Consider the following 19,676-nt stretch of genomic DNA (forward strand, 5'->3'; position numbering starts at 1 on the left):
CTCTCTGCGAAAAACAAAGTTATGTTCGTCCTCACCCGACAGGGAGAAACATGAGTTTCGGCCAGAGTTTTGGGACATCTCCGCCGCCTTTCGAGAAGGGTTGTACGAGAAAGGAAATGGATGACGCCAGCGATAGTCTCGAAACCAATGAGAACAACCGAATACAGCAACAGTACAGACCCTCTCTTATCATCGATCGGGGCAAATACGTGTAGCATTCTGAACGGTTTTTCGTCTGCCTCAGAGAAACGCCAAGGTCGACGCAGGCTTCTTTACAGGGAGCTGTAACGGAAGGAAGCTTCGTGTAAACAGAAACGTGATGTTGAGGTTCTCTCCTGTGCGGTACCTCGAACTATTTAGTGTCAACAGGCAATCGTTAGTCGCCTGTTGAGTTCCGTCATTTGGCCTACGATAACAGGCGGATCTGCCGGTTGAATTGAGGACATATTCACCGCCGAGCAAAACGACGAAAGCAAGCAGAAACATATACAGTACAAAAGTTTTTGTATGAACATGTATGTGGATTCAATTGTCATGCTTTAAATGTTTTGACTGCAGTGACGCCGTCGTACACAAAAAAATCAATGCCTGCATATGCACTTACGGATACCGAGAGACAGTGTACAAAATATTATACCGATCCTCGTAATCGTTTCGAGGTGCGACAAAAAGTTTTTGTACATGGGAAGCTTCTTCGAAAAAGACAGGTAACTTCATGAGACACATAATACGACGCGTCTGTCCTCTCATCCCTCTGCTTCATTCCGGCAAAACGAGCTGAGGCATTTTTGTCTTTCTAACCCCGTCAAGCGTCTCCCCTGCTTCCCCCGGGTTTCAGTTCTTCACAAATGTTCCATGTTACGATTAAAACAACGCATGAACACTGAGCCACCAGGTGACTCTACCGTCCCGTCGATGGCTGCGGGGGATCACACGCCGGGCTCTTCCCGTGGAATCATCACCGTGACCCCATGAAATGCGAAGACTTCTCCATTTTCACCTTTCTTCTGTTTCACTCAGTTGTGAATTTGCGTGTTGCTCGCGCGTCGATTCGTTTCCCTTCGTGTCTCTTGAGGGCTTTGTCTTTTCCCAAGCTCAGAAAAACCACACCTGTGTATTCACCCACTTCAGAACGACGTAACAGGAGACGATGAAAGACTCATTTCGGTGTTTCGTTCTTCAGAAAAAGAATCGCCCTACCCTATTCGCATCACCGACATACTTATTCCCGAGGCCGTGCTCAGGGATAGCGAAGAGATACAACACGCACCATCGTTCTGGGTGGTGCTCATCAAAATGTACAGATCAGGAAACCGGTTGAACCTCTCGGAAGCGGAAAGCGAATGCTTTGCAGAAATGTCTCTCCAACGGCTTCCTGAAAACGGGCTTCTTTCTGAATTCTCCCCTTCAAGAAGCAAGAGTGTACACCCCTTTGAAGTTCCTTGTTTCCTGGGAAGCGTTACAGTTCACAAACACTGTTGACTGTCCAACAGAAAGGGAAATGTTTTCCGAGATACCTGGTGTACATGCCGGTCGAATGTCGTCTGCTGCGTTTCAGCCAAGACAGGTAAAACGCACATCGCTCCCTTGTTTTTCGTTTTCAAAATACATCTACATGGCATTAATGATCTTTAATTATTAAAAGAAACGATACACCCTGAGTCAATGACTCCGGTTCATCTCTGCGCAGAGACACACCTCTCCCTAGGAATTTGGTTTCCTCGACCTCCATGAAAACACGATTCCGACAAAAAAAACGAATTCAACCTTTCCTTGAACTCTCCCGTGCATCTTCTGGCAAAAAGAAAATACAACTTTCCACTTCTCTAAAAATATGTATATTCGTCAGTTTCGCATTCTCAACGGGCTGGCGTAGCAGCGCTTTCGAGCGTTTCCCTGCGTTCACTCTCCGGCAAAGAGGAAAGAATGTCTCGGATTTTTTCAATCGCTCCTTCTCGTCGGCTCCTTTCTACGATAGCCTGCGTCGCCTCTTTCCCTTCAGTATCTGCCAAGACAAAGCAAAAACCGAAGCAACGAAAAGCAGTTTGCGCATGTACCTCCCACTTACAGCCTACAGAGCCTATTCACATTTTTGTCTTCGGGTCTCAACACCACATACACGTCTCTACATACCCATGTGCACGCACGCTTGTGTTTTCGCTTTTTCAAGTAGTTCTGTTCTCCCAAAAGAACGTCGCTTTACTTTTGGTCTGTTCAGTCTATACCTTGTTTCCCAGTATGCCGCGGGTACCACCTGTTTGCGCGTTTCTCCGCTTCTTTTTGTTTCCCTTTCTCCCGTCGCCCTCGGCAATCACTGGGTGATGTATCGCGCCACTGGTCCCGTATTGGCAAGCTTGTCCACTATGCCTAAGTCGATGTGCGCCTCTCGCCCATTCATCTGGGTCCTCCCGCCACATCGCTTTCGGTTTTCGCATTTCGTTTCTTACTGCTGAGGAATTCGCAAGCAGCCTTGTCGCTCGCGATGTCGACTCCATGGCTTTTCAGAAGATCGTCGATCTTCGCACGCGCCTTAGTGAAGTCGAGTCGCGCGTCGGCTGCTAGGATGCGCGCTCTGGGAAACACAGACAAGATGAAAGACATGGTGAAAGAGTGAGAAAAAAACAAAGAGAGGGGCGACGAATCCGGCAGACGAAAAGCGAAATCCCGGATGACAAAGCAGGGGACGGAAAGATGCATCTGTCAAGCACGCCTGTGGCGCCTGCATTGAGCTCTTACACAACGCGTCTTCCCCGTTCACTCGTATCAGTTTCGCGCGAAACCAGAAAGAAATAAGAAGAGACCGTCCACGATGTTTTCAGGGTTCTGTTCGCCCAAAGCCAGTGTCGGAAAGCACACACTCCAGCGCACGGGACCGTCGGCGTCGGTATGGATGAGCCATACACGAACTGAGTATGTCCATCTGTGCATCCAAGTTGCTTCTCGCTCGTATAGGTGAGGCACTGGCTCCCCGGCAAAAACTTCGACTTCAGTAAACCATCGTGAGGTTGTGAAAGCCCTACTCTAAATCGTCTTGGAGAAGTCGCCGCTTTGCTCTCCAGTAGAAAAAGGTGCGTGAATTCTTCCAGTTGACAATCGAGGAAATGACACCTCGTGCCTTCATGCGTTCTGGTCGATCGTGCAAGTCCGCGTAGAATCGTGCGATCTGGAAACAGACAAAAGGGTATGCACCACCGGTCAGATAACATGCCAGACGCCCTGTTACACGTTCGACCATGGGATTTCTTCACGTAGATCAACTACCTTTTTCTGGGGAATAAAACGCGGACGAGACACAGGGAAGCGGACGGCGAGGAACCGCAAAGCCAACAGCGAGGCAGAAATGGACAGAAACGGAAACTTCCAGGAAGAGCAACACAAGACAACAGATTAAGCCATCAACCGAGATAGTACGCGTGTCACAAGCAACGTCCACCCCTCAGAGTGACGTGCATTCGCCGCAAAACGTTTGTACATTCGCGTTGTTCACTGCTCTCCAAAACAAAACCCAAGCGACGCGGCTCTTCCTGGGTTGTCTCCTTCGCCTATTGTTCCACCACGCCTGCTTTCATAAGCGACCTCCACTGCTTTGTGCTGCACGTCCTCTCCATTATAAGTACATGCTCTGCGCTTAGCTCTTCACCCGTCTTCGTCTTGCTGAGGAAGTTGACTTTTTTAATGTCACTTTCCAATTTCCTTCGACAATCAGACACGTTCGTTGTCGCCTTCGCTCACCGAAAGGTAAAGCGGCTCCAGGGCGGCTTCTCTGCGTTTGATTTTCTCCTTCAAGTCGATTGCGTCGCTGGCGGTCTGAGGACATCAGAGAAGAAAAGACTACAAACTTCGTGAACTGAGAAAGCAAAAAAACCAACACACCAAAATCCCAGACTCCTCGCAGTTAACTTCGCCAACCCGAGCCACAGCATCACATCTCTCCAACATATATATATATATATATATACATACATGCGCATATATGTAAATGTCTGTGTATTGACATGGACCTCTGTGTGCTATCAACTCTCCATACATAGATGTTCACGTGAATGTGAAGATCGTTGGTTTCCTTGCCTGGCAGTCGTGTAGCTGTTTGTCGAGTTCTTTCAATACGTCGTCTACACGATGCATGAGAGCTTTTTGGTCGGCAGCTCGGTACTTGATTTCGCAGATTCCTGGAGGTTCGAGAACTCCGCCGCGAGCATTGGCGTCGGCGTACATTTCCATTTTCTGCAAATTGATGGTGGGGTCGACGACGACCCAGGAGCCACCTCGCAGTTCGCCATGGGGTGGAATGTAGATGAAGACAGGCTGCTTGTACGTGCGCAAAGCGTCGACGATTTGAGAACCGAATTTCAAAATCTCCTCAAACATGTCTCGCGTGCCTCCAGAGAATCCACGCCAATTCGCAAAAATAATCAGAGGCAAATTCTCGCCGCGGTTGAAGTCGTTGATCGCCTGCGCCGTCTTGTACGCCGAGTCGGGAAACCAGACTTGACCAGCCTGAAAAAGACGCGAAAACAAAGTCTCCTCTCGACGTCAACGCCAGCGGGACTGGAACTCCGAATCTTGCCGTCGGAGTGGCGAAACGACCAGAGAACATGCGCGGTATGAGACAGAAAAGCCAGACTTGGCCAGCAGTCGAGAGACCGCTCGAGAAAAAACCACGAATGACAATTCTGGGATCAGCCAAAGGGGTCACAGTATAGTGGGTCAACACATACACAAAGAGACAAACACACCGTTTCTGACATATATTTGGATGTATCTGAGTTTCCAGTACGCTGTAGCTTTGATGAAACGCGGTAGATAAGAACGCACGCACTTTACCATCTACATCTACACATATCTAGCTATCTATCTATATATCTGTATATATGCATACGTATGCTCATATGTGAATGTGGTGCTGCGGTCACTCCAGTGTTCGTGAAAGGGTATACACTTCTCTATTATGTCTCTGCATCACGGCTGCCTGTGATAATCGGAGACTGAAGAGAACTAATTTACGTGGCTTGTGTCTTACATGCATAACGACACTTTCTCGTGAGTCTGGGCTGCTGGGGTCGGCGGGTACCCTTGCCTCGGTCGTTCGCGTTTCGACGGCAATCGCGCCGAAGGGAATTCCTCCGAGTCGCGCTCTGCCCACCACAACGCTTTTGCCCCACCCGGCAAGATATTCTTTGAATGAGTTCTTGTCGAAGAATCCGGAAACAAAGGTGCCGTCTTCTTTCGTGTATCCGGCGAGCATGTGGCGGACGTCGTAGGGCGCCTTCGTGGGAGTGAAGGCGACTTCGCGTTCAACGGGGTCGGAGGAAAACATCTCCGCAGAGCTCACGCTGTCTCTCGCTGTCTTAGGAGTGTACGCGAGCCAGCGCAGGACTTCCTTCATCCCCTCCTGGTCGTTCTGGACCACGAGGTGAGAAACACCGTTTCGGAACATGACTTCAGGCCCTCCGAGTTGATCCTGAGAGGCATATACCTCCCGACCTAACAACTTGTTCAAGGCCTGATACCCCGTCAACAGAAGCGGCCCGCGCACCATCTGAATCGTGCGCTGGGCGAGACGAACGATGTAGGCGCCGATACCCACAGATCGGCCGGTCACGTAGCTCAGAGTGAAGGTTTCGTCGTAGGCTCGACTTGTCTCCCCCGCAATCGTCCCCGACCCCCGAAGGTTCTCGACCCCTATGAACTTGTCGGGATCTCCGATGATCGCGTCGAGAACGAACCGCCTTTGGTCTCCATTCACCGCTTCCTCAAAGTGCCCGCTGACGACCCCCGGCGGCAACGCCGCGTAGTCCTCGGCCGACAGGTAGAGGTTCTTGAAACCCAGGCTCGGATTCGACGCGTCGTTCCACTCCACTTTGATCTTGTCCTTCAAATTCTCATACAAACCGATGCGCGCGCCGCTGTTGCATGCAATGTACACGCGTGGCAAGCCCTGTTCGCGAGACAACCGAGAAACTTGCGTGAAGAAAAGGTGCTCTGGAACCCCGAAAGAGCCGCCCTGAAAAGTGATGTCGTTTCCCAGCAACACCACCTGACGACCAGACGGATACTCCGGCGTCTTGAGCGTAATCAAAAAGCCAACCATCCCGATCTTGTTGTCTGCGACGCGCCAGTCCGGATCCAGGTACAGGGTGCCCTGTGCAGACACCTTGAAGGCCTCAGCCTGCACACCAAGAAAAGGGCAACGCAGATTCAGCTTTTTCTCTCCACCCTGATCACGACTCGGTCACACACATAATACGCCTAGAACATAACGAACGCGAGCATCCAATAGAGATCGGTAAACAAACGCGGTAGCCAAGATCTAAACAATTTTTAAAAGCAGGATTTCCGAAAAACCGCGCTTTTCTGACACACGCGTCCATCCACCAGAACTCGACAGACTCGAAGGTGCAAGAAGTGATTGCAAGAAAACCGATTTGCGACAAGATGGCTACGCTCAATCGACCTCTCGTACCTACAACAAACAACTGTCTCGTTACGCTGCAACACCACCATCTCCTTAAAGTTTTTACTGACACACACAGATACCCGACTGTATTCTAAAAAGACACCGGAATCGCTGGACCCACATCGCTGTCTGAAGCTAGTGAACCGGGTCGCCTCCTGTTCTCTGCATGTGTTTCTGGGGATGCGTTTTACCTTGAACAGATCGCGGGGCACAGCCTCGTCCCATCCGCCGACGCCTCCGTCTTTCTCGCCTTTCTCCTTCAAGTGAGTTTGCCAACTTTGTAGGAGGGCAATTTCCATGAGTCCGAGAAAGTCGAAAATGTACGTGGAGCCTGCTCGCCTGGCAGCCGATCTCGCCATGGCGATGCGGTCGACCTCGGGGTACGGGTCGGCGTCTTTTTCATGTCGGAAGAACTCGTTTTCCTCCCTGCGCGAGACGGACAAGAGCTCCTGTTTCTTCCTGTCACCTCCTTCCCAGCGACCAGGAAGAGAAGACGAGGCCGCAGGCATCTCTCCCGCGCCTGCGCTTCCTGTGGCGCTTGTCTGCGTACCTCGCAGAGTCTTCAAACCTACTGAGATGCGTCCTAGAAGGCCTTCGGCTTCTGGCGGTTCTCTGCTGACAACTGGCGCAGCGTCGCCTTCTCGTTGTCCCGTCTTCTCTGTCGCCCGCGACTTGGCCCCGTCAGCTCCCTCCGCTCCGCTGCCCGCCGGCGAGGCCTGGGCGACGAAGCCCTCTGCGTCGGTCTCCTCGCCTTCGTCGAAAACGAAGCTTCTCTGCGCGATCGGATCTCCCGTCAACACATGTGGCACATCTTCCGAAGCTTTGGTGTGGAGCCAACTGCCCTGGTGGGAGCTGACCGACAAGCGCAGCACCTGGAGGCGTTCCTTTTCCTTCGCCTGAGAGCCAGTCGCCTCGGCGCCTTCTTCTCGACTTGATCGCTTCTCTCCGTCCGACCCGGACCCGCCTTTCCTCAGGTGCATTTTGACTTCGATTTGGTCGACGCGGAGCCGGAGAAGCCGTTCGTTGTGCTCACTGCGAAACCGCTTCATCATCTTGTGAAAATGCTCTGTCACCGCCTTTGCAGACGCCAGATTCAACGGCGAGACGATGTGAAGGAACAGGCGCCCAGAGGCGGTCGCAGACACTCGTGGATCACTTGCACAACGGTCCAGCACATCCAGAAGGTCCAGAAGGATTCGAGGCAGATCGGAGAAGTCGCTCTTCACCTCGTTCTCAAAAATCAAACGGCGCACAAACACGTTCTGCGGCGCCTGCGCCTGACTCACCGGCTTCTTCGAAGTCGACGAAGCCCCCTGGGCAGACGCCGCGCCCGGCCCCGTCGAAGGAGACGATGGAGACACCTCGCCCTTCGCTGAGGGCTCCAGGCGCGGAAGGGCAAGGTACGCCTGCGTGTTCGGATCCAGGGCGTCTAGGCGCGTCAAGTCAAACGACGTTTGCAGACGGTTCAACTCGATCAGAGACGGGACTGTCGGACAAAGATCTCTGAAGAGGAAAACGAGAAACGACGCGGAGTGTGCATAAAAGATCACGAAAGATGCGTTTATTTTACGAGATATTCAGGAAAGATTTTCTCTTGTTAACACAACACTTAATGGCAGCTGATCGTCTTTGTTGACTCCACATTTCCCTAAATGGATGGACCGTCGGAATGCGGAGTGCAAATAAACATATTCTCACGCAATCCCGGAGGTGCGCGGCTACGGTCACAGGACCCCCACGTGCCGGAAGGTTACGATTTCGGCACAAGACAGATAAGCGTCGGGTGGAGTGGAGAAACGAGGGGCTGGACGTTTTTGACCTCTCTTCGAGTTCCGTGGGGTCTTTACCTCCTGATGCGGCTCTCATCGAATCCGTCGGACGCGAGAAAGTTGAACATGCGGCACGACTTGTTGACCTGAGGAACGTGGACTGCGGCCAGGCGGACATCGGCGCTTTGCAAAGAAGGTTGAAGACTGTGGATGATTCCCTGCATGCGCGATTTCAGTTTCTCTTCCTCAGTGCCGAAATCCATCGGCGTCGTCAGCGCAAAGAGACACACATTCCTCGGCTCCTGTGTGTCCTCGCGCTCTCTGTGGGACTCGCCCAGGCCCTCGTCCTTACGCTTCTCCTCGTCGAACTGTCTGAGCCTCGCGAGCAACCTGTCTCCAACTTCCTGCACCTCCTCAAGGCTCTGGAAGGCCCCCATGACGCCAGTGCGCAATGGGGCTTCGGCACCCGTCAAGTCGCCTTGTCTGAAACTCCAGAAGGCCACCGGGATTTCCTTCTTCGATCCATCTTGCGTCTCCACCTCAAACAACTCCGTGTGCAACGCGTCGATCGGGAAGCCGCGGTAGTGCCGGCGGACCGCAACTTCCAAAGCCTTGAGGCTCACGCTTCCGTCGCCGAACAAGTGGGAGAGCAGATCGATGCCCGCAGACGCGGTGCCGGACCTCGCGATTCTCTCCGCCCGTCGCACGTTCGTCTCCCGCTCTGAGGCAGAGCCTGCCTTCGAGGTCGAAGGAAGCTGGAGAAGCTCCGCCTTCAGGCGTTGAACGCGCTGCTCAAACGGCGCCACTCGGAACGAACGCAGAAGCCTTATGGCCTCCAACGCAATCTGGCCATACGCCCGGCCGTGCAGGGCCGCGAGACGCGTGAGGCACAACTCGAGGGAAACTGGCATCGTCCACTCCGGAAAAAAATTCGGGAAGTTCTGGACACAGAAAGAAAGGAAGAAAGGAAGGAGGGTGCAGCGAGACAGGTGGAATGCAGGACAAAGGCTAGACCTGAAAACGCTCGCCTTCGAAGCACGTGAAGGAAAACTCGGAGAACCGAATGTCGGTAGGTCTTAGGGAGAAGAAGGGCCCCTGTGTGGAGTTGAAGATTGGAAGAAATAACAGGTGAGGTAGACGACTGTGAAAGGAGAGAGAACAGCAGTGGCAGAGAACGGCTAAAAGAGATAGTTTAGAAGGAACTCTCCATGACGCGCGATCTCTTAGGCAGACCAAGTGAAAATACATGATTCAGCACGATATGGCCTTTCCCGTCAGCGAACGTTTTGTCCTTTTCGCACAAGGTCAAAAGCGAAAGAGTGTTGCGCCCTTTTCGGCGTACCTGCAGAGCTCTGAGGAGCGAGAGGACAAGTTGAATTCTCGGCTGTAGGCGGCTGTGCGCGAGTTTCAGTTTGAGGAGCGTCGCAGGATCTTGGACTTTCTTCTCAGCAGCAGGGCCGTCGACGGCGACCTCGCCGCCCTGGACGGAGGCGAAGTGCTCGTCGACGCTCAGGAAAGACTGGAAGAGTTCGACCAGCAGCTCCGTCAGTTTTTCTTTCTTCGTCTGCAAGTTTCGCGAGTCGACGGAGGGGAACGCGAGCTTTTGGACCGTCGACTCGACGTCTTGCTCGTACCCCTCCATCGCGAGCCGCAGACGCATCGCGGCCTCGTCTTCCGGGCTTCCGAAGAGCGAGAAGGTCGCCCCAGTGCCCTCTGTCTGCTTCTCCCTCGCGTCTGCTGCCTCGCGTTTCTTCACTCGTGGAAGGTCCAGAAGACCTGAGAAGTCGACGATCTTCTTCACGCGACTTGGATCTTCGAGAGCGAGAGTCCCCAACACATCGCCCGTATTGACCACGCTCCCCGGACTCTTCGTGTGAGACAGCACCCCCGTCTCGCCGGCGGTCAGAGTCATTATCATCTTCATCGCTTCTACCTCAACGTACGGCTCTCCCTTCTTCACCTGGCCCTTGTCGGGAACCAAGTAACGGACGACTTTTCCCGTCACGTCTGAACGGAGCTCAGAGGGGTCGAATACGTTCGGCAGCAACACCGTCGTACCGTCGACTTGCAGGCGCAGGCCGAGAGGCTCTTCGCGTCCGTTGAATTTGTGCGACTTCTCTCCCGGAAAAAGAACAATGTACGACCCATCCGGCTGCTCGCGCACCACACACTCGACCTCCTGCGTATTCAGCTTCAATACGTACAGCTGTGGACCCGTTCGCGAAACCTCGAAAGAGAAACGCTGATCCTCATACACGACTTCCTGGGAAACTGTGTTCAGCGAGGCCAGGTCGTGGATGTACCGCTGCCCTCGCTGCAACGCAGACAGCACGCGCTGTTCTTTCTCCTGAACAACAGACACGAGAATGAAAGAGACAACATCCGAGCGTAACAACTGGCTTCACCCAAGAAACCTGTGAAGGAAACAGACAGACGATGCAAGCCGGACGGAGGTGCACGGACGAAATGAACGCAAGCGACAGGAAGTTCGAGTCTGAATCTAGGAACATTCGAGAAAAGAAAAATACTGGGCACCTACAGCAACTCGAAGTCACAAAGATGAAAACGCGAGTAATTGAACCTTCCTGACACGGGGGAAAAAAAGGCAACAATGCCGTGACTGCAGACCGTCACATATTCAATCATTCGAGCTGTCGACTCTTAAACCAAATCTGAAGTCCAAACACGGCGTCTCTATGTATATATATATATGTATATACATATATATATGTATATATGTCTACATAGATATTTATATGTATATTCACGTTGAAAGGGCGACCTGAAGCTCAAGATGTGTGTGTTGAGTTGAAAAGCGCATGCGGATCGATGCGTTCGAGGCTGTCGACATTTTCGCGTACCTTGAGCGCGCGGATGGCTCGAAAGAGAACGGCCGCGAGAACGACGTGAGCCTTTTCGACTTTTTTTTCGCCCAAGCGTTTCCGCTGTTTGATGAGTTTGTCGAGCCAGGAGGTGTCGATGCGGTTTTCGATGAAGTCTTTATCTTCCAGCAGCTGCACCAAGTACTCGATTGGCGTCCGAATCTCGCCACGGACATCCACGCGCTTCAGGCCGAGCACCAGCTTCTTCCGCGCCTCCTCGCGATTCTTCCCCGTCGCGAAAATGTGCCCAAACTGAGAATCTGCGTACTCGTGGACCCCTCCACTGGCGCCCACGGAAAAGTATCCCCAGACGTTCTCCAGAGGCTGGAATTCCAGGCGATCTACGCGACCACTCGTCGGCTTGAATCCTTCGTCGGGATTCTCCGCCGTCACTCGAGACTGAAAACAAAAGAACTTCCAAATCAATCCGTGCACTTCCAACCGCTCAACCAAAGGAAACCAAAAACCATATATATCTATATATATATATATATATATATCATGTGTATCGATGTATGTATGTATGTATTTGAAGTACGTATGCAAGTATATATATATATATATTAAGTATGTGTATGTGTGTATCGGTACGTGGAGCAGTATTGAAACAGTTTTTGAATATTTATGACTTCTTTTCAGTTACAATTGCGACTCAACGTCACACAACTGCACATGTCCGCATGTACACTTTTTAGTAGTATCGAGAGCAGCACCACGTGAGAAGCTCATTGCGCAGGCGTTCGTTGCATCCAGTTGCTCACCGCGAGGACATGTCGCTGGATGGGGAGGTAGTCCTCATTGATGAAGTCGATGCGGTCGCCTGCGTTTGGGTCTCGCCCAAAGAACCGGCGAATATCTGGAATTCGCCACAGAGGAATTCCCATGGCCACTTGGAGCTGAGCAGCCGGCAAATTGACACCGGTGACGCCCTCCGAGACAGGATGCTCCACCTGCAGTCTCGGATTCAACTCGAGGAAGAAAAACTTGTCGTCTTTTCGATTGTACAAGTACTCGACGGTGCCGGCGCCCACGTACCCAAGAGACTGCGTCAGGCGCTGAGCTGCTTTCTCCATCTCTCTGCGAACAGCAACAAGTCAAAGAACGCTGTGAGGACGAAGAGCGCGCTTCCAGGTCTCCAGCGGGTGTCGGGAGAAACACCAAAGTAACTCTCTTGGGCGAATCGAAGGGAAACCCGCTAAACGGGGAACCAGAGACACAGAGACACCAGAGTCACTCACGGCAGAACAATCACGCAAAGCAAGTAGACGTCGCGGGACCGTCCGCCCTCTCTCGCCTTCAAGGATCTTTCAGAGCACTTTCCGATAAAGTGAGGGAAAAAGCGAAGCGAGATGCGAAGCCATTCTGTCGATCTCGGGATACTGCCTCCGTTCCATTTTCTCTCTCGGAGAAGAGAAAGGAGTAAGAGGCGAAGACTGACGAGAACAGATCTCTGTCGCACACCTGCTTGACCCTCGCGTGGTTTAGAGTGGCCACTGGAAGGCTTAAAAATGTGCCGCGACGTTTGAGGAAAGGTGGACACCCCACAAAGCAGTCTTTTTTTTCACTCTCCGCGCAACGGTGAACGTCAACTCGTTCATCTTTTCCGTCCCTCTCTAGCACTGACACCTCAGGAAGAACGCGTCAAGCAAATATACACTCGACCCGCCTCGCAAAAGAGTCACACAACCTCGAAACCGGAGGCGAGAACCGATCTTGGTTTCAGCGTTCGTGCTCTCGTCTTCCATGCCCTGTTCCTCCCCTTCTCCTCGTTGTCCTCCTTCCCTTATCCTTGTTCCTTTTCTCCCTAGCCTTGGCTTTCCCCCTCCTTTATCGTTCTTGTTTTTCTTCTCCTCCGGGCTGTGTCCTCCCAGTCTTCCCGCGTTGCAGGATTTTGTGTTGCCGCGTCGTGTCTCTTGCGTACTTCATTGTGTGGGGAGGAACGACAGTCGTCGGCGGTGCTTCTTCAAATATCTTCTGGAAGCGTCGTTGCGTGCTGCAGTCGCGGCCACTGAGAGCGACAGCCTGTCCATCTTCGTCCCCCACAATCTGAACTTCGATATGCCGAGCGGCAGTGCAGAGTTGCATCATGAAGACAGGAGATCCTGGGACTTCAGCCACGACTTGCTCGTACGCCCCGCGAACCTGCTCCTTCCGATCGACCATGCGAATTCCTTTTCCACCCCCTCCCTCACTCGCCTTAATCATCATCGGATAACCAATGCGGTCTGCCACCTTCTCGCATTCCTCCACGCTCTTAACTGTCGCTTGGTCGAAAATCTAAAAACAAACGTAAAACACGCAGTCCGCACGCACATACACAAATCTGCATATATTTTATATTAATATATATATGTATTTATATATGTATGCATACACATATATACATATACATGTTGCCACAAAAATACCACTGCGGAGAACTGGCATTTTCAGACATTCATATATATATATATATATATATATATATATATGCGCATGTTACCCTGTCTAAGGTCTTAACGTTCCTTTTGTCCGTTCATGCGTTTCTGCTTATAGAGTCGAAGAAGAGCCCTCGAATGGATGACATCGGAAGACGTCGAAACTCGAAAGGGGTCTATTATGTCCATAGTGAAAACGCCTGCTTACATCGCGAGGAATGGCGCCCGTGCTGTCGAGTGTCGCCTTGAGAGAATCTCCACTCCAGGGAATGCTCGGAACGCCTGCTGTCTGCGCGAGGATGTTGGCCGCGATTTTATCTCCAAGAGCAGCCATCACTGTTGCACTAGGGCCAATGAACGTGATCCCCAACTCCGACAAACGACGAGGCAAATTCGGATTCTCCGATGCATGCCCCCATCCCGGCCACACTGCGTCCACCTACGGAAAGACGCAAAAACAGAGTGGAAATAAAAATGCAGAGAGGAAAGACAAGACACAGACGAGACTGACGGCGCAGAACAGATAGACACGGTAAAAGGGGAGGCAGAGGAGGCAGAACAGATACGGCTCGCGAAAACGGGACACCGGAGGGCTTGACGCAATTCGCGCTCGTCGTGGGTATGCGCGCGCAAAACAGGGAGACGGCACAGGGAAAAACTGCTCATGCTGAATTGAATTAGAGGACAGAACGATCCGAAAGAGAAACGCGATGAATCGAACGGCGGCCATGACAGGGGAAACCACGCAAAAGAAAACAAGGCACAGAGACGGCGGGAGAAGCGGATAAAGCTAGAAGCGTCCGGCGAGACCCCGAGGCGATCGCGAACAGAGAATGAGAACCGAAATGTTTCAGAGACGAAGCCTCAGATGTAATTGAGGGGAAAGTCCAATCAGCGAGCTGGTTGCTCCTCAGTGGTAGTGACAATAGAATCCTCTGTTCATCCTTGTCTCCAGAGACACAGAAAAGTAAAGCAAAGCGAGTTTCGGACACACGCAACACTGGGAAGAAGGTGAGTAGCCGAAGTCAACAGGAACGATGACGGAATCCCGACAAGTCAAAGAGAAGGCCATGAAGGAAGTACCTAGAAGAGTAGGACGAATCGTTTCAGAGACGAAACTCTATAAAGACGACGCGTCAGATTTACTCGAGGGGATAGTCCAATCATCGAGCTCTCGGCTCGTCAGTGGTAGTGACAAAAAATTCCTCTGTTCATCCTCCATCGTCTTGCCAAAAAACAGAATCAGAGACAACCGACAAGACGCGCGCGTGCTTCACTAACCGCGCTCTAGAAATCGGATGACAGTCTAGATTTCGAGGAGCGGGTACCTCCAGAAGAAGATCCGTTTTCTCCTCTAACATGTACGGTAGAGTTGTACAACAACGCGGCAAGTACTCTTCCACAACATCATCAACCGACATAGTGATCCATCAAATGCCTCCCTGCTGCGTGTTTCTTGAAAGAACAGGAGGTCCTGGCAAAAAAATGCCGAGAGGGAAGAAGAGCGAGTTGAGAGGAAATGCATGAAGTTTTGTTCGATCAATGGAGACCCAGTGAGGGTAGGTCTGCTGCTCCAGAGAGCGCCCACTGTGGAACTGCATGCAGCGACTCCACAGCTTAAGAGCGGACCACCTCAAGAGGCACTATGCAGATCGTTTTCTATCCGCTGAAATAGGCAGAAAGAAGAGAAGACAGAGACACCCGAAAGACAGGGAACCCGTTTTCCGGGGCTTCACTCATGCGCCGTCTTCTCGCCGGTGTTCTCGGTTCCCCAACTCTTTCCCGTTCTCCGAAAAGAAGGCCAAGAGTCGCGAAGAGCCGAGACAGCGAGAAGAAGAACAAGGAGGAGTCTTCTCCCTTCCAGCGGAAAACGCAGCGCCACGCAGGTGATGAGAGAGACATACACGCACTTGAAAATGGGGGAACACGGAAAGACTAGCACAGGGAAAGAGGCAAAAACGCGAAGAATAGAGATGAAAAGGAAGAAACAAAGAACCTCCAACTCGACAAGACGTGATGTATCTCAATGTGAACGTCAGAAGGTCCTGTGAGCCTAATGACCTCTGTATAAAGGCGACACTTTCGAGGCTTCTGAGTCGCACTATCCATCTGAATGAATTCGCTCTTTAAACTGTCCACCAGCAAGCAGCGACGCACCCGCATTCGCTCTCCCTCACCTTTTCCTGGACAGCGATTTGACAAATTAAATCGACGTTCGCGTAGTTGTTGCGATTCGGACCCCCTGGAACTTCCACGATCTTGTCTGCGCGGCGAATGAACTCAGGATTCGCTCGCATGTCTTCTGGGGTTGCCATCACAACGAACTCCAAAAGCTACACACAAAAAAACATACACAAACATGCCTCTGCCACTCAGTGTCCACACGACCCACATACGCCTATGCAAATGCTAGAAATGCGAAGGAAGAGAGCTTCATGTCTCGGTCGCCTTTTCGCGCGATTCGCATAGCTGACACAGAAGAGGTTTGTCGTCACGTAACTATCTAAGCATGTACGTGTACATATATTTTGTAGTTGTGACTGAACACATACGCGCATAAAAAACACGTACATATAACTATATATATCACTGTATATACAGTTACAGTTCTCTGTTGCGGCGAAAAAAAAGATAGAGAGTGGGGCAAGACAAAACGGGAATCCACTAACGGCGACAAGAGAGTCTTCGTGAATATTTAGCTTTGCGTCAAACCAGCTCTTCAACATTTTAGAGATATGGCATTTCGAAAGCTAAGAAGCGATCCACCTTGTTCACTGTGTCAGGCTCACCTTGTCGTCGCCGAGTTCCATGTAGGCCCACTGACGCATGGAGAAGATCGACTTGGTGGCTGCCATGCCGTTGTTGGCGATGAGGACGCGGCGAATGACTCGCTTGCCTCTGAAGAAACCCAGAAAAGAGATAAAACGCAACGTTCCTTCTTTTGCTCAGAAGCAATTCACTCTTCGAAACAGAAAGACCCCGACGCCACCCTACCCAAAAATTGATGGCTCTTTGTTTTGCCGCTAAAGCAGTTAGGGCCGAAAGACAGAATGCCCAGGAAAACGCCAGGGCGTAGATGCAGTGCTTTTACTTATGAGCTGCTTGACGAAGTGCTCCTCTCTTTCTCTGTGGAACAAGAGACCAGCTAATACACTCTGCAAATCGCATGTGTCTGCGCGCTTTATGGAGGTGTCTTCCTTTGTTTCCGACCCCAGACAGACGACGCTGCAAGTTTAGACAGTGTAGAGAACATCCAAAAAGCAAAGATCGCCGAGACCCTTCGTGGTCTCTCTGCATGGTTGACAATCTGCACACGCGTCTCTTGCCATTGTTTGAAATGTCTGTCACCAAAAGATGCGGTTGAACCGACTCAGAGGAACGAAACCGCGTACCCATGTTTCCGGACATAATCGGCAAGAGGGTCTCCTTCCCCGTCGCCAACACGCGTCGGCGTAGCTTCGCCCTCTCTCTCTCCCACTCTCGATTCCGTGGTTGACGCCTGAATCGCCGACTGGTTGCCTGGAGCTGAACGGGAAGAGAAAGAAGCGGGAGTCGCTGGAGACGAGAGAGGAGAGTGGGGAACAGGATGACTCAGAAACGTTGCGTGTCTGAGCTCGGGTGACTCGAAAACGGAACAAGAAACCCCGTGACACCGGGGACTGTCACGAGCCTCACGATGCAGCGACAAAGACGAGCAAGAACGAGAAGGGAAGCGGGCAGACGAAGAAACAGACGAGGGAGAAGCTGAGATGGGCGGCCCAGACAGAAAGGTCATAGAGCGCCGCGAGCGCGAGAAAGGCAACATGGGCCGCCTTTTCCTCAGGCCATGAGCAGAGACGGGAGACGAGACAGCAAAAGACGAGACAACGGAAGAGGAGGGACTTAAGGAGGAAGGCGGAACGAGGTCTGATCCGTGAGGATTGCCCACATGGGAAGGGCCAGAAGAAGCGGCGGGTAGGCCGAAGAAAATCGGCTGCGAGGACGCGAGAGAGAATGCACGATGACCGTCTTCTGGTCTTCTCGAACTCTCCCACGGTCCGCCTGTGTAGGGGAGGAGATTGCCGGACTGCGTGGGTCCGGCAGTGGCGGAGAGAGGACTGAAGAAGAACAAGAAAAGGAAAACGAAGAAACCCGAGACCCCGCCATTTCCCCGCCGCGTTTCCCTGTGATCTATCGGCCGAGAGCAGTGATGTGTCTGTGGTTTTCCGTTCGTTTCCCCAGATAAAGAGAAAGTAACCGGAAACCGGTTCCCAGCTTCGCCATCGTTCCCCAAGCCGCCCCACAAAGCTCCGCTGTCACGCGCGCGAGAAGCGAGAGGCCAAGACGCGGCCGCGGCGCGGCTCACCACTCCCATGGTGCAGACGGAGCGGACTCGAGCGTGTGTGCGTATCGGCATGTGTGTCTGGAATCTATCTGAAAACGAGGAATGGGAAAGGGTGAGTGACAGGTAAGACTGCACTCGGGGAAACGCTGATTTGTGCGGGTTTGCAAGTCGCCAACAGAAGCGGACAAAAACCCACTACGCACGCGCACAGGGCTGCCAGGGGAAGACTGTCGCTCCTAACTCCGAGAGTAGGGGGACGAAGAATGGAAAGTCTCGTCCCGAACACGCTCACCGAAAGCCTACAGATCCGGCAAACCAGGGAAATCTCGTTTCCTTGATTCACAGGTGCAGCTGATCTACGAATTCTGACACACCCGCGAGAAATTGCCGCCCACGCACGCCGCGTGGATCAGCAGTCTCCGGTGTACATACACACCGAGACACCGCGATGGCGTGTCTTCAGAAAGTCAAAAGTTGGGAAGGAAGCGCGGTAACGACTTTACAGACACTTCTCGCGGCTCAAACAAACCTACAATGTGCGCTCCTCTCCCTTTGGAAGAGCGCAAGACGAATTTGAACGCACGCAACAGAAGTCGAGAGACAGGAGGGAAACGTGTGGTTCTGTGCCCGTCGTCCGCCTTTCAGCGAACAAACGGGCGGGCCAGATGCGCGAGTCCGGCAGAACGCCAAGGTTCACCGGAAGCGAATCGAGGGAGAAATTCAAGCAGACAAGGTGTCTCCCGAAATACAGAGCAGATCTTTCTGTGGCAACCCCGCGTTCCTGAGAGGCAGAAAACACGGAAAGGCAGTGCCAATGCCGACTGCGGTATCACCTGGCATATCACCCGGTTGCCCGCCGCCATGCACACCTGAACAGCGGGAGAAAAGATTTCGCGTATCGTGGACCCGCCCTGGTCGAGGAAGATGGCGCAATTTTCGCGTTCCCCCTTTGTTACCTGCCCTCTCATCATTCACACGCCTCGCGCAGTTGTCTCCGTTTCACTCCGCCTTCTTGTATTCCTCATCTGTGTCTGTCTCGAGCATCTTAGTTGGGGGAGGCGGGCGAACAAAAAGTGTGGACAGAGACTGTCTTCCGGCACCAATTGGAGACTGGGGACTTCTAGAATGTCTTTCACCGGGGGGCTGGGGGGAGGGGAGCTAACGGCGGCCGACTTTCTGGCACTTGTTTTTTTTCTTGTTCCGTCGAACTGCAGAGCAACAGCTAAAGCGCAGGAAGGTAACGTAATTTCTTAGGCAAAACAGTTCGTCCGGTGTGTTCTGAAACAACGAATAACGTCATAGTGTGTGCCGATAGGTAATTCAGATCCTCGTTCTAATACTGGAGACTTACATTCGAGTTTGGATACACTGCTTGTTACCGTCTCGCTGACTCGTAAGGGTACCTTTTGGGTTCTCTGAGTCTCTTTTTACCAAAGGTCCACTACTTTTCTGCAGCGAACAGCCGAGGCTGCTGTGTTTCTGTGTCCCCGACATCTGAGGTGTCTTCTGTCGTAGACCGTGACTAGAGCGATCTTTTCACTGCTTGAGAACGTCCTTACAGTTCCTGCAGATACTTTAGTACTTGACCTATGACCTGCTGGATGTATTTTGTTCCTTATATCCCATCAGCAGCCTTGCACACGTGTATACACGCCATGGCAACCTCTGTGTCAGTCTATTTTGGGGGTTCGGAAGTCGTTTCCCCACGAACTAACGCGATCCTTTTTTTCTTGATACCATTAGCGATCTCTTTCGTCCTAGCCCTGAGTACGCAGCGAGGCAACTACACAGCAGGAACTTGATACACACGCAAACGAAGACGTTGGA

At 52.1% G+C, this 19,676-nt stretch overlaps 1 protein-coding gene across 1 annotated transcript; it reads right to left on the reverse strand.

The window, feature by feature from the left end:
- Nucleotides 1-23: 23 nt before the first annotated feature.
- On the reverse strand, nucleotides 24-18,595 carry ACC1 (acetyl-CoA carboxylase ACC1). The gene is made up of 16 exons (XM_018779912.1): nucleotides 16,918-18,595; nucleotides 16,315-16,423; nucleotides 15,703-15,858; nucleotides 13,734-13,964; nucleotides 13,030-13,385; nucleotides 11,870-12,185; nucleotides 11,088-11,507; nucleotides 9,569-10,573; nucleotides 8,305-9,167; nucleotides 6,649-7,960; nucleotides 5,021-6,169; nucleotides 4,069-4,497; nucleotides 3,733-3,807; nucleotides 3,021-3,163; nucleotides 2,448-2,572; nucleotides 24-2,005 (listed from the first exon to the last, which is right to left on the reverse strand). The coding sequence occupies exons 1-16, from the start codon at nucleotides 17,919-17,921 to the stop codon at nucleotides 1,860-1,862; spliced, it is 7,839 nt and encodes a 2,612-aa protein (XP_018638260.1). The 5' UTR covers nucleotides 17,922-18,595; the 3' UTR covers nucleotides 24-1,859.
- Nucleotides 18,596-19,676: the final 1,081 nt, after the last annotated feature.

Source organism: Toxoplasma gondii, chromosome II (genome assembly GCF_000006565.2).
Source record: "Toxoplasma gondii ME49 chromosome II, whole genome shotgun sequence".
In the NCBI taxonomy this organism is placed as follows: Eukaryota; Apicomplexa; class Conoidasida; order Eucoccidiorida; family Sarcocystidae; genus Toxoplasma; species Toxoplasma gondii.

What these genes read in the sequence shown, in the direction of transcription:
- ACC1 (XM_018779912.1), bottom strand. Translation starts at nt 17,921, where the DNA reads ATGCCGATACGCACACACGCTCGAGTCCGCTCCGTCTGCACCATGGGA. An exon ending in GATTATGTCCGGAAACATGG is followed by an intron (nt 16,424 to 16,917) that starts GTACGCGGTTTC and finishes GGGTTTCTTCAG; the next exon opens with AGGCAAGCGAGTCATTCGCC. An exon ending in TGGAACTCGGCGACGACAAG is followed by an intron (nt 15,859 to 16,314) that starts GTGAGCCTGACA and finishes TTTTGTGTGTAG; the next exon opens with CTTTTGGAGTTCGTTGTGAT.